Raw genomic sequence first — 17,937 nt, 5'->3', positions numbered from 1 at the left:
GCTACAATTATTTCATTAAATGTCTACCCTGTAATGCCCCTCTTTTTTAGTTTTTAATTTTTTTTAAATTAACGTACAATGTATTCTTTGTTTCAGGGGTACATGTCTGTGATTCTTAAGTCCTTCATAATACACAGCACTCACTAACAGATACCGCTCCCTCAACATACATCATTCAGCCACCCCAACCCTCCCACCCGCCTCACTCCAGTAGCCCTCAGTTTGTTTCCCGAGACCAAACATCCTTACAGGTTTGTCTCCTTCTCTGGTTTCATCTTATTTCATTTTTCCCTCTCTTCTCCTCCCTTCCCCTATGCTCCTCTGACTTGTTTCTCAAATTTCAAACATCAGTGATATCCTATGATAACAGTCTTTCTCTATTTTGCTTAGTTAGCATAATACCCTCTAATTCCAACCATGTTGTTGGAAATGGTAAGATTTCATTTTTTGATGGCTATGTAATATTCCTCTGTGTGTGTGTGTGTGTGTGTTTACCACATCTTCTTCATCTATTTCTCTGTTGATGCATCTATGTTCTGTCCATAGTTTGGCTATTGTGGACATTGCTGCTATAAACATTCATGGCCATTTGCCCCTTTCAATCACTACATTTGTATTTTTAGGGTAAATATCCCATAGAGTGATTGCTGGGTTGTCGGGTAGTTCTATTTTCAAATTTTGAGGAACCTCCATACTGTTTTCCAGAGTGGCTGCACCAGCTTGCATACCCACCAACAGTGTAGAAGGGTTCCCCTTTCTCTGCATCCTTGCCAACATCTGTCATTTCCTGACTGGTTAATTTTAGCCATTCTGACTGGTGTGAGGTGGTATCTCGTTGTGGTTTTGATTTGTATTTCCCTGATGCCAAGTGATGTTGAGCACTTTTTTATGTGTCTGTTGGCCATCTGGATGTCTTCTTTGCAGAAATGTCTGTTCATGTCCTCTGCCCATTTCTTGATTAGATTATTTGTTCTTTGGGTGTTGCGTTTGATAAGTTCTTCACAGATTTTTGATACTAGCCCTTTATTTGATATGTCATTTGCAAGTTATCTTCTCCCATTCTGTCAGTTGTCTTTTGGTTTTGTTGACTGTTTCCTTTGCTGTGCAGAAGCTTTTTTTTTTTTTTTAAAGATTTTATTTATTTATTTGACAGAGAGAGATCACAAGTAGGCAGAGAGGCAGGCAGAGAGAGAGGGAAGCAGACTCCCCGCAGAGCAGAGAGCCCGATGCGGGGCTCGATCCCAGGACCCTGAGATCATGACCTGAGCCGAAGGCAGAGGCTTTAACCCACTGAGCCACCCAGGCGCCCCAGAAGCTTTTGATCTTGATGAAGTCCCAATAGTTCATTTTCATTTTTGCTTCCCTTGCCTTTGGAGATGTGTCTAGCAAGAAATTGCTATAGCTGAAGTCCAAAGGTTGCTGCCTGTGTTCTCCTCTAGGATTTGGATTCCTGTCTCACACGGAGGTCTTTCATCCATTTTGAGTCTATTTTTGTGTATAGTGACAGGAAATGGCCCAGCTTCATTCTTCTGCATGTCGCTGTCTAATTTTCCCAACACCATTTGTTGAAGAGACGGTCTTTTTTTCCATTGGATATTCTTTCCTGCTTTGTCGAAGATGAGTTGAGGGTCCTTTTCTGAGTTCTCTATTCTGTTCCACTGATGAATGTGTCTGTTTTGGGCCAGTACCATACTGTCTTAATGATTACAGCTTTGTAATAGAGCTTGAAGTCTAGAATTGTGATGCCACCAGCTTTGGGTTTTTTTTTTTTCAATGTTCCTTTAAGCTATTCAGGGTCTTTTCTGGTTCCATACAAATTTTAGGATTATTTGCCCCAGTTCTATGAAGAAAGTTAATGGTATTTTGACAGTGATTGTTTTGAATGAATAGATTGCTCTAGGTAGCATAGACATTTTTTGTGTATGTGATTTTTGAAATATTTTTTATTATAATCTTGTTTTATGTTCATTTAGCCAACATATTATTCATCATTAGTACTATGTTGAACAGCAGTGGTGATAGTGGAGATCCCTGCCATGTTCTTGACCTTAGGGAAAAAGCTGTCAGTTTTTCCTCACTGACAATGATATTCGCTGGAAGTTTTTCATAGACAGCTTTTATGATATTGAGGTATGTACCCTCTATCCTTACAATGTGAAGAGTTTTAATCAAGAAAGGATGTGTTGTACTTTGTCAAATGTTTTTTCTCCATCTCCTGAAAGTATCATATCGCTCTTATCCTTTCTTTTATTAAGTAGTATTATCGTATTGATTGATTTGCAGTTATTGAACCAACCTTGCAGCCCAGGAATAAATCCCACTTGGTCATGGTGAATAATCCTTTTATTTATTTATTTATTTATTTATTTATTTATTTTTTAAGATTTTATTTATTTATTTGACAGACAGAGATCACAAGCAGGCAGAGAGGCAGGCAGAGAGAGAGAGAGAGGGAAGCAGGCTCCCTGCTGAGCAGAGAGCCCGATGCGGGGCTCGATCCCAGGACCCCGGGATCATGACCTGAGCCGAAGGCAGCGGCTTAACCCACTGAGCCACCCAGGCGCCCCTATTTATTTTTTTAAAGATTTTATTTATTTATTTGACAGAGTTCACAAGTAGGCAGAGAGGCAGGCAGAGAGAGAGAGGGAAGCAGGCTCCCTGCTGAGCAAAGAGCCTGATGTGGGGCTGGATCCCACAACCCTGAGATCATGACCTGAGCCGAAGGCAGAGACTTTAACCCACTGAACCACCCAGGAGCCCCACAAACACGACTTTAAATGTTTGGTAGATTTCCCCTGGGAAGCCATCTGGCCCTGGGCTCTTGTTTGTTTGTAGATTTTTTGATTACTGCTTCAATTTCCTTCCTGGTTATGGGTGGATAAAACAGACCTTAAAACAAAGACTGAAACAAGAGACATAACAAGAAGATCTAACAGTTGTACCTATCTATGCACCCAAGATAGGAGCACCCAAATATATAAAGCAGCTAATAACAAACATAAAGGAAGTAATTAATAGCAATATAATATAGTAGAGGACTTTAACACCTGACTTACATTGATGATATATTATCAAGATGGAAAATCAAGAGGAAAGAGTGGCTTTGAATGACACACTGGATCAGATGGAGCCAAAAGATATAGTCAGAACATGCTATCCTAAACCAGCAGAATACACATTCTTTTCAAGTGGAAACACAGCACTCTCCAGTATGGATCACATGTTAGGCCACAGAATAAATCTCGACAAATTCAAAAAGATCAAAGTCATGTCACACATCTTTCCCAACCACAACATTATGAAACTAGCAGTCAACCTCAAGAATAAATCTGGAAAGAACACAAATATATGGAGGTTAAATATCATGCTACTGAACAATGAATTTTTCAACCAAGAGATCAAAGAGGAAACAAAAACATGTGTAGGGACAAATGAAAATAAAAACACAATGATCCAAAATCTTTGGGATGCTAAGAGGGAAGTTTTTAACAATACTGGCCTACTTCAAGATGCACAAGAAACCTCAAATTGACAACCTAACCTTACACCTAAAGAAGCTAGAAGGATAACTACAAACAAAGCCTAAAGTCAGCAGACGGAAGGAAATGATAAAGATTGAAGCAGAAATAAGTGAGATAGAAACTTTTCCCCTAAGATCAGGAAAAAGACAAGGATGCCCATTCTCATCATTTTTATTCAACATAGTTGGAAAGTCCTAGTTTTAACAACCAGACAAGAGAGGGTGTCTGGGTGGCTCAGTTGGTTAAGTAACTGCCTTTAGCTCAGGTCATGATCCTGGAGTCCCAAGATCAAGTCCTGCATTGGGCTTCCTGCTCAGAGGGAAGTCTACTTCACCCTTTGACCCTCCCCATTCTCATGCTATCTCTCTTTCTCATTTTCTCTTTCAAATAAATAAAGAAAATCTTTTATTTATTTATTTATTTTCAGCGTAACAGTATTCATTGCTTTTGCACCACACCCAGTGCTCCACGCAATCCGTGCCCTCTCCAATAAATAAAATCTTTAAAAAAAAAAAACAAAAAAAACACAACCAGACAAAAAGAAATAAAAGGCATTGCCATTGGTAAGGAAGTAAAACTTCCACTATTTGCAGATGACATGATACTATGTTTAGAAAACCCCAAGTACTTCACCAAAAAAACTACTAGAACTGATAAATGAATTCAGTAAAGTCACAGGGTACAATAAAATCAGTATACCAAAAAAAAAAAAATCAATATACAGAATTCCATCGCATTTCTATACACTCATAATGCAGTAGCAGAAAGAGAAACTAAGAAAACAATCCCACTTACAATTGCACCAAAAATAGTAGACATCTTAGGAATAAACTTAACCAAGGAGGTGAAAAACCTCTACTCTGAGAAGTATAAAATACTGATAAAAGAAACCGAAGATGACACAAACAAATAGAAGGTATTTCATGCTCATGGATTGGAAGGACAAATATTGTTAAAATGTCCACACTACCCAAGACAATCTATAGATTTAATGCAATCAATATCAAATATAAATACAATTTTTCACAAAGCTAGAACAAATAATCCTAAAATTTGTATGGAAACATGGGTGCCTAGGTGGCTCAGTCAGTTAAGTATCTGACTTCAGTTCAGGTCATGATCCTGGAGTCCCAGGATCAAGCCCCACATTGAGCTTCCTGCTCAGCAGGAATTCAGCTTCTCCCTCCACCCCTTACCCCATTCATGTTCTCTCTCTCCCTCTCAAATAAATGAATAAAATCTTTATTTAAAAAATCTGTATGGAACCAGAAAGACCTCAAATATCCAAAGCAATCTTGGAAAAGAAGAATCAAACTGGGAGTATCACAATCCCAGGTTTCAAGATATGCTATTAAGCTACAGCAATCAAACCAGTATGGTACTGGCACAAAAAGAGACACATCAATCAATGAACAGAATACAGAACAGAAAAAGAAACCAATGATTAATCTTTGACAAAGATTTACAATCCCATTTCATAAAATGTATAGTTGAAAAAGTAGACATGCACAATCAAACTATTATTCCAAATATACTTATGTTTTTCAAAAACTAAACTATCAGTTTTAAATTTTAAATTAATTAATAAATAAGGCTTAAATCTCAGTTCCTCAGTTGCACTAGCAACATTTCAAGGGCTCAATAACCATGTGGTTAGAGGCTACCATACTGGACACTATACAATGCAAGTCTAGAAGGCCCTTCTAAGAGTTAAACTGCCACAGTCTCCAGTACAGATCATGTGTTATACCGCAAAACAAGTCTGAATAAATGTAAGAAGACTGAAATTATATCAAGCATTATTGCTGACCACAATAATATGAAACCAGAAATCAATTATAAGAATAAACTGGAAAATTCACAAATATAGAGATTAAACAACATGCTACTACTGAACAACCAGTGGCTCAAGGAAGAAACTTAAAAAATAATAAATATCTTGAAACAAATGAAAATGAAATACTACTAGCAGAATGTATGGGATATAGCAAAAGCCATTCAGTAGGGAAGTTTACAGTGATAAAATCATGAAACAAGAAAGATCTCACTTAACCTAACTTTGTACCTCAAGGAACTAGAAAAAGAAGAACAAAGCCCAAAGTTAGTAAAAGGAAGGAAATAACAAAGATCAGGGCAGAAATAGTTTTAAAGCACAAGAGAAAAGATTAATTAAACTAAAAGCTGATTTTTTGAAAAGACAAAAAAAAAAGATAAAACTTGAGTTAGATTCACCAAGAGAAGGAAGATTCAAATAATTAGAATCAAATGAAAAATATTATAACTGATACCACAGAAATACAAACATAATAGACTAAATGAACCATTATAAGTCAATGAAATGAACCTGGAAGAAATGGATAAATTCCCAGAAACATACATATCTTTCAAGACTTAATGGTAATGAAACAGAAAGTTTTAACAGACTGATTTCTAGTGAGGACAAAAAGTTAGCAATCAAAAGCCTCTAAACAAAAATCCAAGAACAGATGGCTTCACATTTAAAGAATACCAGTCCTTCTCAAACTCTTCTCCCCCAAAATAGGAGGGGGATTCTTCCAAACTCATTTTATTATTTTTTCTTCTTTTTCAAAGATTTTATTTATTTATTTGACAGACAGAGATCACAGGTAGGCAGAGAGGCAGGCAGAGAGAGGAGGAAGCAGGCTCACTGCTGAGCAGGGAGCCGATGTGGGGCTTGATCCCAGACCCTGAGATCATGACCTGAGCTGAAGGCAGAGGCTTTAACCCACTGAGCCACCCAGGCGCCCCCCAAATTCATTTTATAGCCAGGATTACCCTGATACCAAAACCAGGTAAGGACACAAGAAAATTATATAGACCAATATCCTCGATGGACACAGATATAAAAGTCCTCAAAAAAAATTAGCAAACCCAATTCAACAATACATTAAAGGGATCATATACCATAATCAAGTAGGATTTACTCCAGCAATGCAAGGATGGTTCAACATCCATCAATCAGTATGATATACCACAATAACAAAATGAAGAAGAATCATATGATTACCTCAACTGGTACAGAAAAAGCATATGACAAAATTTATTTATTTGAAAGGGGGGGAGCAGAGGGAGAGAGAAACCCAAGCAGACTCCAAGCCTAGCACAGAGGCCAATGTGGGGGCTCGATCCCATGACCCTGAGATCACAACCTGAGCCAATCCCAGGAGTCAGATGCTTAACTGACTATGCCACCCAGGTGCACCAACAGCTGTTGGGGTGATAAAAAGTCTCAACAAAGTGGGCACAGAGTTAAGGTGTCTCACACAATAAAAGCTATATATGACAAGAACCACAGCTAATAACATACTCAACAGTGAAAGAAGAAAGCTTTTCCTCTACTATCAAGAACAAAATAAGGATGCCCACTCTTGCCAATTCTATTCAACATGGTATTGTAAGTCTAGCAAGAGCAATTTGGCAGGAAAAATATATAAAAGGCACTCAAATCATAAGTAAAACTGTCAGTATTTGCAGATTACGTGATAGTATACAGAACCCTATAGGCTCAACAAGAATAAAACCCTATTAGAACTATTAAATTCAGTAGATTTGCTAGTTACAAAATCATTTTACAAAAATTCATGCTGTTTTCATACACTGATGACAAACTATCAGAAAAAGACATTAAAAATACAATTACATTTATAACCACATCAAAAAGGACAAAATACCTAGGAATAATAAACTAAGGGCATGAAAGACCTATACACTGAAAACTCTAAGACTTGTGAAAGAAACTGGTAAAAGAAATTGAAGACACAAATAAATGAGAAAATATTCCATGCACATGGATTGAAAGAAAGAATATTGTTAAAATATACCCAAGGCAATCTACAGAGTCAATGAAGTCCTACCAAAATTTCAAAGGCATTTTTCACAGAAACTGAACAATATTAATATCTGTATGGAACCACAAAAGACCTCGAAGGGTCAAAGAAATCTTGAAAAAGAACAAAATTAGCATCATGCTTCCTAATTTCAAACTATATTACAAAGCTATCGTAATCACAATAGTATGGTATTTACCTAAAAACAGATACACAGATCACTTGAACAGAACAGAGCCCAGAAATAAAATCACACAAATTTGGTCCATTAATATACAGCAAAGGAGTGAGGAGTATAGAATGAGCAAAGGATAGTCTCTTCAATAAATGGTGCTGGGAAAACTGGACAGTTCCATGCTCTGTACAGCAAAGGAAACCAACAAAAAAGGTCAGCTACTGGAGAAAATATCTGCAAATCATGTATGTGATAACAGGTTAATATCCAAAATACATAAAGAACTCATACAACTCAATAACAAAATACTCAAACAATCCATTTAAAAAACAAACAGAAGATCTGAACATTTTTCCAAAGAAAATATACAAATGGACAACAGGTCCATGAAAAGGTGCTAAACATCACTAGCCACCAGAAAAATGCATATCAAAACCACAATGAGGTATCATTTCACACCTGTTAGAATGGCTATCATCAAGAATATAAGAGATAACAAGTACTGGTGAGGATGTAAAGAAAAGGGAATCCTTGCATACTGTTGATGGGCATATAAACCAGTATGGCTACTAATGAAAACAGTATAGAAGTTCCTCAAAAAATTAAATTAAAAATAACCATAAAAAAGGAAATCTTGCCATTTGTAGCAACATGGGTTGATTTGGGAGGCATTATGCTAAGTGAAATAAAACAGAAAAATAAATAATGTAGGATTCCACTTATACGTGGAATCTAAACAAAAAAAATGAAACCAAACTCTGAACAGATTCGTGGCTGCCAGAGGAGTGTGGTGAGGAGTGGGGAAATTGAATGAAGGGGATCAAAAGGTACAAACTTTTGGGATGCCTGGGTGGCTCAGTGGATTAGGCCTCTGCCCTCAGCTCAGATCATGATCTCAGGGTCCTGGGATTGAGCCCCGCATTGGGCTCTCTGCTCGGCAGGGAGCAGGTTTCCTCTCTCTCTCTGCCTGCCTCTCTGCCTACTTGTGATCTCTCTCTGTCAAATAAATACATAAAATCTTAAAAAAAAAAAAGGTACAAACTTCCAGCTATAAAATAAGTAAGTTCAGTAGATGTAATATATAGCATGGTGACTAACAGTTAATAACACTAGATTATATTTGAAAATTGTTAAAAGAATAGACCTTAAAAGTCTGCATCGCAAGAAAAACAACTTGTAACTGTGTGACACTAGACTTACTGTGGTGATCATTTCACATTACAAATATTGAATTATTATACACAAATAATGAATCACTATGCTGTACATCTGAAAACTAACACTTCATGTTTATTATATCTCAATTTAAAAAAAAAGAGTTAACCTGCCTACTGTGTAAGGAAAGAAGAGGATTATATAATACCGAAACATCCTCTGTTGAAATTTATTTTTTTATAATTTTCTCCATAGTAAGTATGCTTAATTGCTCTTTTCATATTTTTCCATGAAATACTAGGGAGAAATTTGTCAAGGGTCCCAGATAAAGCATAAGGAAATGTGTGACTAGATATACTCATGGGACTTTAACTTCTGTCCCAAAGAAATAAAAGGAGTCAGACATCACCAGTGGTCACCTAGATGTCCTTTGGAAGTGTTTGCCATATGCTGCCAATAAAATCTATTCTGTTCTTACTCACGGAACAGGCTAAATACCAGTTGCAGAATTCTTATGACTACTTGGTCATTTAAAGCATCTCATCTTCAGGGGCGCCTGGGTGGCTCAGTGGGTTAAAGCCTCTGCTTTCAGCTCAGGTCATGATCTCAGGGTCCTGGGATCAAGCTCCGTATTGGGCTCTCTGCTCAGCAGGGAGCCTGCTTCCCTCTCTCTCTCTGCCTGCCTCTCTGCCTACTTGTGATCTCTCTCTGTCAAATAAATAAATAAAAATCTTAAAAAAAAATACTCATCTCATCTTCAGATAGAGGTCTGAGGCAACCATGGTAAAACCTGGCATTATATTAAACAGGGAATAAAGGAAGAATGAAAATTGGTTTCTAGCTTTGTGCCTAAAATTTTTACTAAATTCCAATGAAGTTTTGGCTGATACTAAAGCAATAAACTTCATATGTGAGTTTGGAGTACAGCACAGTTTTTCAGGTATCACAAAGAACAAGAAGACTAGTAAGGTGGAGATGAGAATGGCAAGTATTCCTCATCAAAGTATGCATATAATTAAAGATATAAAATGAGTACCTGGGGTGAAAAGAATAGTTCAGTTGCAATGAGTTACAAGGCATCTAATTAGGAGTAAAAAGCTAGCTCAGTATCACAAAGGTGTTTAATGTTCATTCTGTAGTCAAAGTTAGAAACCAGTGGTATTTTCATACAGATGAGTAAAATCAGAGGAACACATCAAGAGGAACATAATGCTTAAAGTAGAATGGATTCGAATAAGGAGGATCTTAAGTCAGACCAGTTATAAATGTTTAAAAGAGCTCAGATTAAAGGTGGTAAATACTAGTTTGTGAGGTGGAAATAGAAAAGGAGACATATTAGAAGTGAAACTCAAAAGAATATAGCAACTTCTTGTCTGCAGGACACTGAGAAGTCATCAAAAATGTTTAAAAAGTATAGGAGGTCAGGACTAGAAATATATATTTGAGTCATCTGCAGAGACACTAAAACTGAAATCACCGTAGTGGATGTTCAATCAGATAAAGAAGTAGAACATCCTGGTTTCTTACCCTATGAAGACTTTGGGAAGGATGCAACAATTTTAGAGGTCACTGGTTCCTCTGATAGGGCAAACAACAGGGACAGAAGAGCAGCTAGATGCTAGGCAAAACTAAGGCACTGGTTCTCACTTGGGGGTGATTCCCCTCAGCCCAGGAGAGACACATGGCAGTGTAAGTACATGCTTTATAGGTTGTCCCATGGGGGTGGGGGAAAAGGTGCTACTAGCATCCAGTGGGGGAGAAGTTAAGGTTCCAGCATTTTACAATGCACAGCCCTGCCGCTGACACAGACTTATCCAAGCCCAAAATGTTAACCGTGTTCAACGAGAGAAACCCTGGTTTAAAATGTAAACAGGTAGTAGGAAAATACAACAAAAAATGAGTAATAGAGACCACAGAGATGGCAGGAGACCTCCATAATAAATCTGCTGAATACAAGAGAATTAAGAACAGAAATGAGTTAGTGTTGGTAGTAAGAGAGATCTTTTCCTGAGGCTTAAGTAAGAGAAGAATGGCAAAGCCAGGGTTTGAGTAAAAAGACCAGAGGTTCAATGTTTGTTGAAATTTGTTTTAGTCCTTGCTCTTATTTGACCAAGATGCTTGAACCACCTGAGCTATAGTTTAGGCACACAGACTAATACTCAAAAATCTCTTCTAGCACTGATACTCTATAACCTCTCTCCTCAATAGGAGGTAACACTGCTGATAGGGAGCAATGGTAGGGAATATCAAGAATGGAAACAAGTTTGCTCTGAAGAGAACAAGCCACATAATCCTACTCCTTCTTAAGCTTTCATTTCAACAGTTCAGTTTCTGCTACATGCTAGGCATAAGAAATAAACAAAGTAGACATGTCACTTTTACCTATGGCACAAACTGCAACAGTATGACATACATTACATGCTTTGCTGTTATTTTGACCTTTTGGAAATTTCCTTATTGTTTTCAAACTTTATTTTGGGTCAGTCAAAATTATAAACAGTTGTGTTAAGTTAGAAACAAAGATTATAGTTAAGCCAATTTAAGAAATACTGTGGCACTATTCTTTCCATTGTAAAGGGGATGGGCAACACTTCTGTTATTAAAACAAAGACCAGTAAAACAAAAAACTAACTTTGGATATCAGAAAAGGCACTTTTAAAAAAAATAGATTTATTTGAGAGAGAGAGAGACAACAGTGCACGCAAGAGCACAGCAGGGGAGCAGAGGCAGAGGGAGCAGACTCCTCGCTGAGCAGGGAGCCCAATGCGGGGCTCGATATCACAATCCCGGGATCATGACCTGGGCTGAAGGCAGATGCTTAACCAACCGAGCCATCCAGGTGCCCCAGGAAAGGCACTTTTAAAAATGATTCTTATTTAACAGAACACCCAAATTCAACATAATCTTTGATGATAATAATTATTAGCACAAAATTATCTAAGAAAATTATAAATACTAAGAAAACACAAGGACTAAATCAGTATGCTCCATATGGTGAAATGTTAGCTATTCCTAAGTGTGGGCAAACACTTAGAAATAATAAAAATTGTCCTCTGATATCCTTGCAAGTAAAAAATAAAGGAAAGAAAGAAAGGAAGAGATGAAAAATGGAAGAGAGGAAGGGAGGGAGGGAAAAGAGGATATATAAACATTTCCTTCATAGTAAGTTTCTGAGAATGACTCAAATGCCTAGAAGAACACCTGATATATCTAAAGCATCCCAAATGTCTATAATATTTATTGAAAGAATGATTGATGTGTAGTTTGAGAGTAAGTGCACAAAAGATTCCATTAGGAAATCCCCCATAACAGATTCTAAAAGACAGCTTTATGACATGCTTTAACATTAGGATAGCTAGCACACACCAGCATTACAGAACTTACATTAAACACAAGCATGAGAACTTATGGTAGAAGGGAGAAGGAAGGTGTTGTTCACAAGTAACTTTTTAAAAAAATACACCAAAAAATACTTTTTTTTAAATTAAATAGGCCTAGAGATCCAAAATCTCATTCAAGTCAAGTCTGAAAATACCCCTTGTGCCACCTCTATGTTCAGTTTTTAATCCCCAAGATCTGTGGGGAAAAAATAACATCACTCTTACCTTCTGCACGGATACCTGACATTCAGATTCTAACACCGCTGTGTCATTATCACCACACTGATGCATCACAGTTAGGCCGTTCAAATGCTGTTCAGAATCACCTAGATGCACACATTTTTAGAACAGTATAATCAAGAAACTTCATTTTGTTTGTCCATAATTTGACTTTCTCTCCCTTCCTGACCCCACCCCCAGGCCAGAAACTATGAAAACAAAATGATTAATTTTTTATGTGGTTTTAACTTTGGAATATTCTTAGTTGATGAACTGTTATACTGTAAAATAAACATTTTTTCACTTGAAATTTATGTCCTTTTGTTTTGTCTACATTAAGGATAACTGACACTGTGGCTCGCCCACCAAAATCTGTTCCACCTGTCCCCATGGTACAGCAGTCCTCTAGTGCGCAAGCTGACCTCCGCTCCAGAGACGGGTTTTCATTAGGCTACCCCAACACTAGGGAGTCATTTAGGAAAGAGCAGGCCTAAGACAATGCAGGGCTCACAGGGAAAGATACTTCTTGGTGAAATTAAAAACAAAACACAAAGAATGGAAGAACTAAGACATTAAATATCTAGAATAGCTAGTGAGGAGAAGAGTATAAAATGCAAAAGTTGGCTTGATTCGGGTGAAGAGAACAAACTATGAAATCCAATTAGCTGTTAAACTTTCATACAAATATTTCATTTATTATTGGTAAAGATAACTACAGAAAACGAGCTTAAGCCTTGTTCAAACCATGCCTAAATAACCTACTTTTGGACTGGTGATTGTAAATGCTAACAAAATAACTTCTATTGTTCAAGCCATCTTTTACTGACTTTTCTGTCATATGCAACAAAGAACATTCTGATGCATGAACTTTCTTGGGTCATTTCTCTTTTAGTTCTCCCTAATACTTTTCTAAAGGCCCTAACAAGAAGCAAAACGACAAAGTAGACAAATGAAAACTATGTCGCTATCTTTGTTAACTGATTCAAGTTCACAGAAATCTAGGCACTTACATACTGTAGGAACTTACATTTAAGCTTCTACTACTCATCAATCCCTTGACTGATTCTCTGGCCAAATCCTACTAGTTGAAGTTGAGGCTTAAAGAAGAGAGGAACATCAAGGGATGGGAGTGAGCACAGAAGGGTGAGAAAAAAGTTACAATAGAGGCATGAATGACAGAACAAAGATTAAATTTGTAGGTCCCTACATAGCCCAATATGCCTATATTTTCTCAGCTCAACAAGAAATGGAAAAAATAGGAAGTTAAGCTTTAAGTTTACAACTACATACCTTTTGTGCTTAAGGTGAGATATTATTTAAGATTATTGTAAGAAGTAAAAAGAGCATGTATGTCAACAGAAGTAAATTCTAACTGACTCTCAGTTGGCTGAGATAAGTAGTGGCAGTGCTATTACCAAGAGTTAAAGAGGAATAGCATGGCTGCCACCTGGTCACAGGCTCTGTGCCTGCTCCACGCACACATGGCAAAATGTCCAGGCCTACTGAGACCGAGCAGTGCATGGTCTTTTTGATTATTGTTTTCCAGAAGTGTGCTGGATAGGAGGGTAACAACTGCACTCTCCAAGACAGAGTTGCTAACCTTCATGAATACAGAACTGGCTGCCTTCACAAAGAACCAGAAGGATCCTGGTGTCACTGCATGATGAAAAAACTGGACCTCAACTTTGATGGGCAGCTAGATTTCCAGGAATTTCTTCATCTTACTGGTGGCACAGCCACAGCCTGCCATGACTCCTTTACAAGGTCTACCCATTGGTGGAAGTGAAGCTGAGGGGCTCTTGAGCCTAGCTGCCAGACCACTCCTTTCCTTCAAAGCAGCCTCCTAGTCATCATCTCCTTCTCACAGCCTACACATACCCTGAGCCCAGGGTCCACTGTGGCATGCAGGCCAGTCCTGTTGGTAGGTAAGAAAGCAATAGTGTTTTATTCTAAAGCAAAAAAAAAAAAAAGAGGAAAGAGTAAAATGTGGGGATTAAAATAGGGAAATTCAGTTTTGGCATGCTATGTTTGACATGCCTATGTGATGTTTAAGAAAAGAGGTTCATTAGAGTTGTATAAATATGTATGAAGCCTGGATGCTTGATTTGTAAAAATGAGACTAGAAGTCACAGAGACCAAGATCACTCAGGCAGAATGTAGAGCTCACTGCCTCCCAACCTTTTACACATTATAGTAAGTAGAAAATAATCAATGTACGGCAGACCTGGGTAAATGGGAAGGCTGTTCCAAGCCTACTGCTATAAGTTGAGGGGATCACTACGAGCTTAGTAAACCTAGGCTTTGGAACATGGCTGGAATACTCTGAAATAAATAAGATAAAGGCTTAATGATATAACTCAGAGTATTATCAGCATTTAAAAACGGGTGGATACTTATAAGGAATACTCAAAGAGATGGGATGATGAAGAAAATAGTGTCACAGAAGCCTGCCAAGTATGTCAAGAGTCCAACTCTCTGAAAAACATTCTTATGGGGATGACCCTTTGGTACTGCAAAACACCACAAAACTTCTCTTTCCTCAGACTTAGTTTTTCAACCCTCACCAGAATCTAGCCCATATTCTCTGAGCCACTGAAGCTTATACTTTGTTTTTAAAATCTAGCATATATTTATCTTTTGCAGACCTGCTCATTCTACCTTTGTAATTTTTTTCAACCTTTCACTTTTCTTTCTTCCCATTACTTCATTTTTTCCCCCTACTACTGTAAAAACCCAACTGGTCTCTTCTTTCTCTGGGCCTTATGGCCCATTCTTCCAACTGGCCTATATAATATTGGCAGTTTAATTACATTGAAGCACACCCTTTGCTCAAAACAAACAAACAAATAAAAAAAAACCTTCATTGGCTCCCCAATGACTATACCATTACCATTAAGTCCAAAATCTGTAGATATCAAGGTTCCTTATGATCTGAACCTGGTCTACCTTTCCAAATTCATTCACCCATATTCCTATTTATCCAACCAAAGCTTTAATCACATCCAATTATTGATTGCCTAAATACCTTCATGCATGTTGTTTCCTCCATCCAAAATGCCTTTCAGTCCTAGATATACATAGATAAGTCTTACTTCTTCCTTCAATATCCAGCTCAAATGATAATTAATCTGTAAAATACACTTCTGCCAAAGAGATCAGGTAATTTCGCCTTCCTCACCTCTTTAAATTTTAATTTCTTTTAGGGAACATTATTTTTACTTTGTATACCAGTTGTATATTTCTCCTACTAGCTGGCAAACTCTTTGATTTACCTTTTCATTTGCCATATTCATAATCATATGACAGCATAAATATTTGTTTTTAAAGAATTCTTAATATCATTAAGGGAAGATTTATAAGCTGGAGATGAATTTGGGAAATGGGTAAGTTATAAGGATAAAGCTAGTAATCCTCTGTAACTTAAAACTTCAACTTATTGTAAGGAAAAAAATATGGGCATTTTCCAGTTCATGCAGAGATGATGGCAGTCATTTTGAAAAAAACTGATAATACTTGATTCAATTTCTTAAAACTTTTATGTACTAACATTTTGCTAAACTTTTTTATTAAGAAAATGTAAGTGAAAAAAAATTTATTGTTTAAAGATTTAACTAAAAATTTATTTCCATCAAGATTAAACTCCAGAAAAGTCAGCTTCTACATACATGTTAGCTTATACACATTTGCAGTTTCCCTTGGGCATAGTGCCACCTACAGTTGGCAAATGCAAACCACTTGGTTCTCAAAAATTTGGTAAATGCAATAGAACAGCCACTCTGGCATCATCCATGCATTCCTTTTATATAATATTCACACAAATTCCTCTTACTCACAATCACCCATAAATCAAAATTTAAGTAATACAGTAAGCTTACCCCAACTGAAGACTTAGATATTGAAAGCCTGACTTTTCACAGATAGGATGTTCTAGGATGTTTTCTTAAAATAGGAACAAAAGACCATCTTGACCGCATTCTTTGTTTTCTACTATCTAGTTCTTCTTCAGGGCTACCCCTACCAATCTTCTATGAATTTACTCTAATGAAAACACCTTTCTCCACCCTGGCTCTCTTTGACCAACCTTTAAAAATGTCCAAATCTCTGATTCAAAAACTCAAACATAATGAAAAAGTCTCCCCCTCTTACCAAAAAAACCCCTACCATCCCCCCCACAAAAAAAACCCAAAAAACAAAACAAAACCCCCAAAACAAAAATAAAAACTATCTTCCCGTTAAAGCCACAGCTATCTTCTCCACCAACAAACTTCTTGAAAGAGTCGTTTACATTCAGATTCCATTACTTCTCAACTTACAAAAATCTGGCTTCTACCCCAATCACAATGACCACTAAAAAACCTTTTGCAAAAACAAAAAATCTCACACTGCTAATTTTGAACCTCTCTCCTCACTCTTCATCTTACTTTAATGCACTCCAATATACTCTTGTGGTACTTTTATACCTTTGTGATTTGATGACATCATCTTTTAACTTTTTTTCTATTTTTACTGTGGAAGTTTTATTTCCTAGAATTTTGCCCTTGACCTTTCTCTTCCTGCTCTATACATCTTCCTAGGTGTTTTCATTCATTGTCCGTTCAAGTAGTTTCTATATACCAGTGATTCCTAAATTACAGTTCTCATTATACCATGTTAGTTCTAAAAATCTATTTATAGTTGCATATTTCTAATTAGATACTCTAGTACCTCAAACATGTCCAAAGTGAGCACTGCCACTTAATGGCACTCCAACTACTGGATGCCTTGGCGAGACATTCATCCTAACAAAGCCTATCAACTGCACCACAAAAATATTTTTCTAATTTATCCACATCCTTTCCATACTTACTGCCTTATTTACGGTCCTCGTAATTTCCTTCCTAGACTACAGCACTCAGCTTCCTTACTTGATCCCAACTACACCAGAGCATCTTCATCTTAATTTGCCCCTTCATAGTTAAGCAGTAATAACTTCCTAATATAAAATCTAATTTTGTTATGCTCCTGTTTGAAGCTACTTGTATACAAAATAAAAACCCAAATGGAACACCTGTGTTCAAGGTAATGATTGACCTAAAATTACGACATCTTCAGTTATCCTCCTGCATAATTTGAAAACCTTTTCCCAAAAAGGACAGATGTCAATATTTCATACTCTGGATCTTCATTTAGTTTTATTCTTGGGACGCCCTCCAGTGTTACTTTGCGAAGAGCTAAAACTTGAGTTAAATACAATATGGAATACTCTAACACAGAACAGTGCGGAACTATCAATGGAAGCAATAAAGGAGGACCAAAATGTCTCCGTTCCTCCTCATCTGTGCTATAGTAAAACGATTTAGAAATCTCTTCTGCTTTGGAGAAACCCCTGTCCTTGGAAGGCCAAATACAAACCAGTGAGCAGCCTAGACGGAAGGAGAAATGGATAAGGAATATTCACACCTGTCTCTGGGCTAGACCTGAATAGTACTGCAAGATTCAGGTACTCCTAGGCTTGGCTCATCAGTATCAGAGAATTATCCTTTGTGCCATAGAGCAGCAGGAGAATCAGGATGAGATAGGCAATACCTTCACTTCTGACCAGACTAACAGACAGGATATTTAGTCAAATGAATCAAACAATATAAAAATTTAGCCAGATT

General features: G+C 37.2%; 1 protein-coding gene across 1 annotated transcript in view; it reads right to left on the bottom strand.

Annotated features, from left to right (window-relative positions):
* BRDT (bromodomain testis associated) overlaps nt 1-17,937 on the bottom strand; it is a 76,027-nt gene that overhangs the window by 14,551 nt on the left and 43,539 nt on the right. Inside the window, exon 16 of the mRNA XM_032867118.1 lies at nt 12,305-12,405. Within this exon, the coding sequence (XP_032723009.1) occupies nt 12,305-12,405 (101 nt within the window). The remainder of the gene's footprint in view (nt 1-12,304; nt 12,406-17,937) is intronic.

This window comes from Lontra canadensis, unplaced genomic scaffold, assembly GCF_010015895.1.
Source record: "Lontra canadensis isolate GAN:19392208 unplaced genomic scaffold, GSC_riverotter_1.0 scaffold33, whole genome shotgun sequence".
NCBI lineage: Eukaryota > Metazoa > Chordata > Mammalia > Carnivora > Mustelidae > Lontra > Lontra canadensis.
This window is presented reverse-complemented; position numbering and strand designations above follow the sequence as displayed.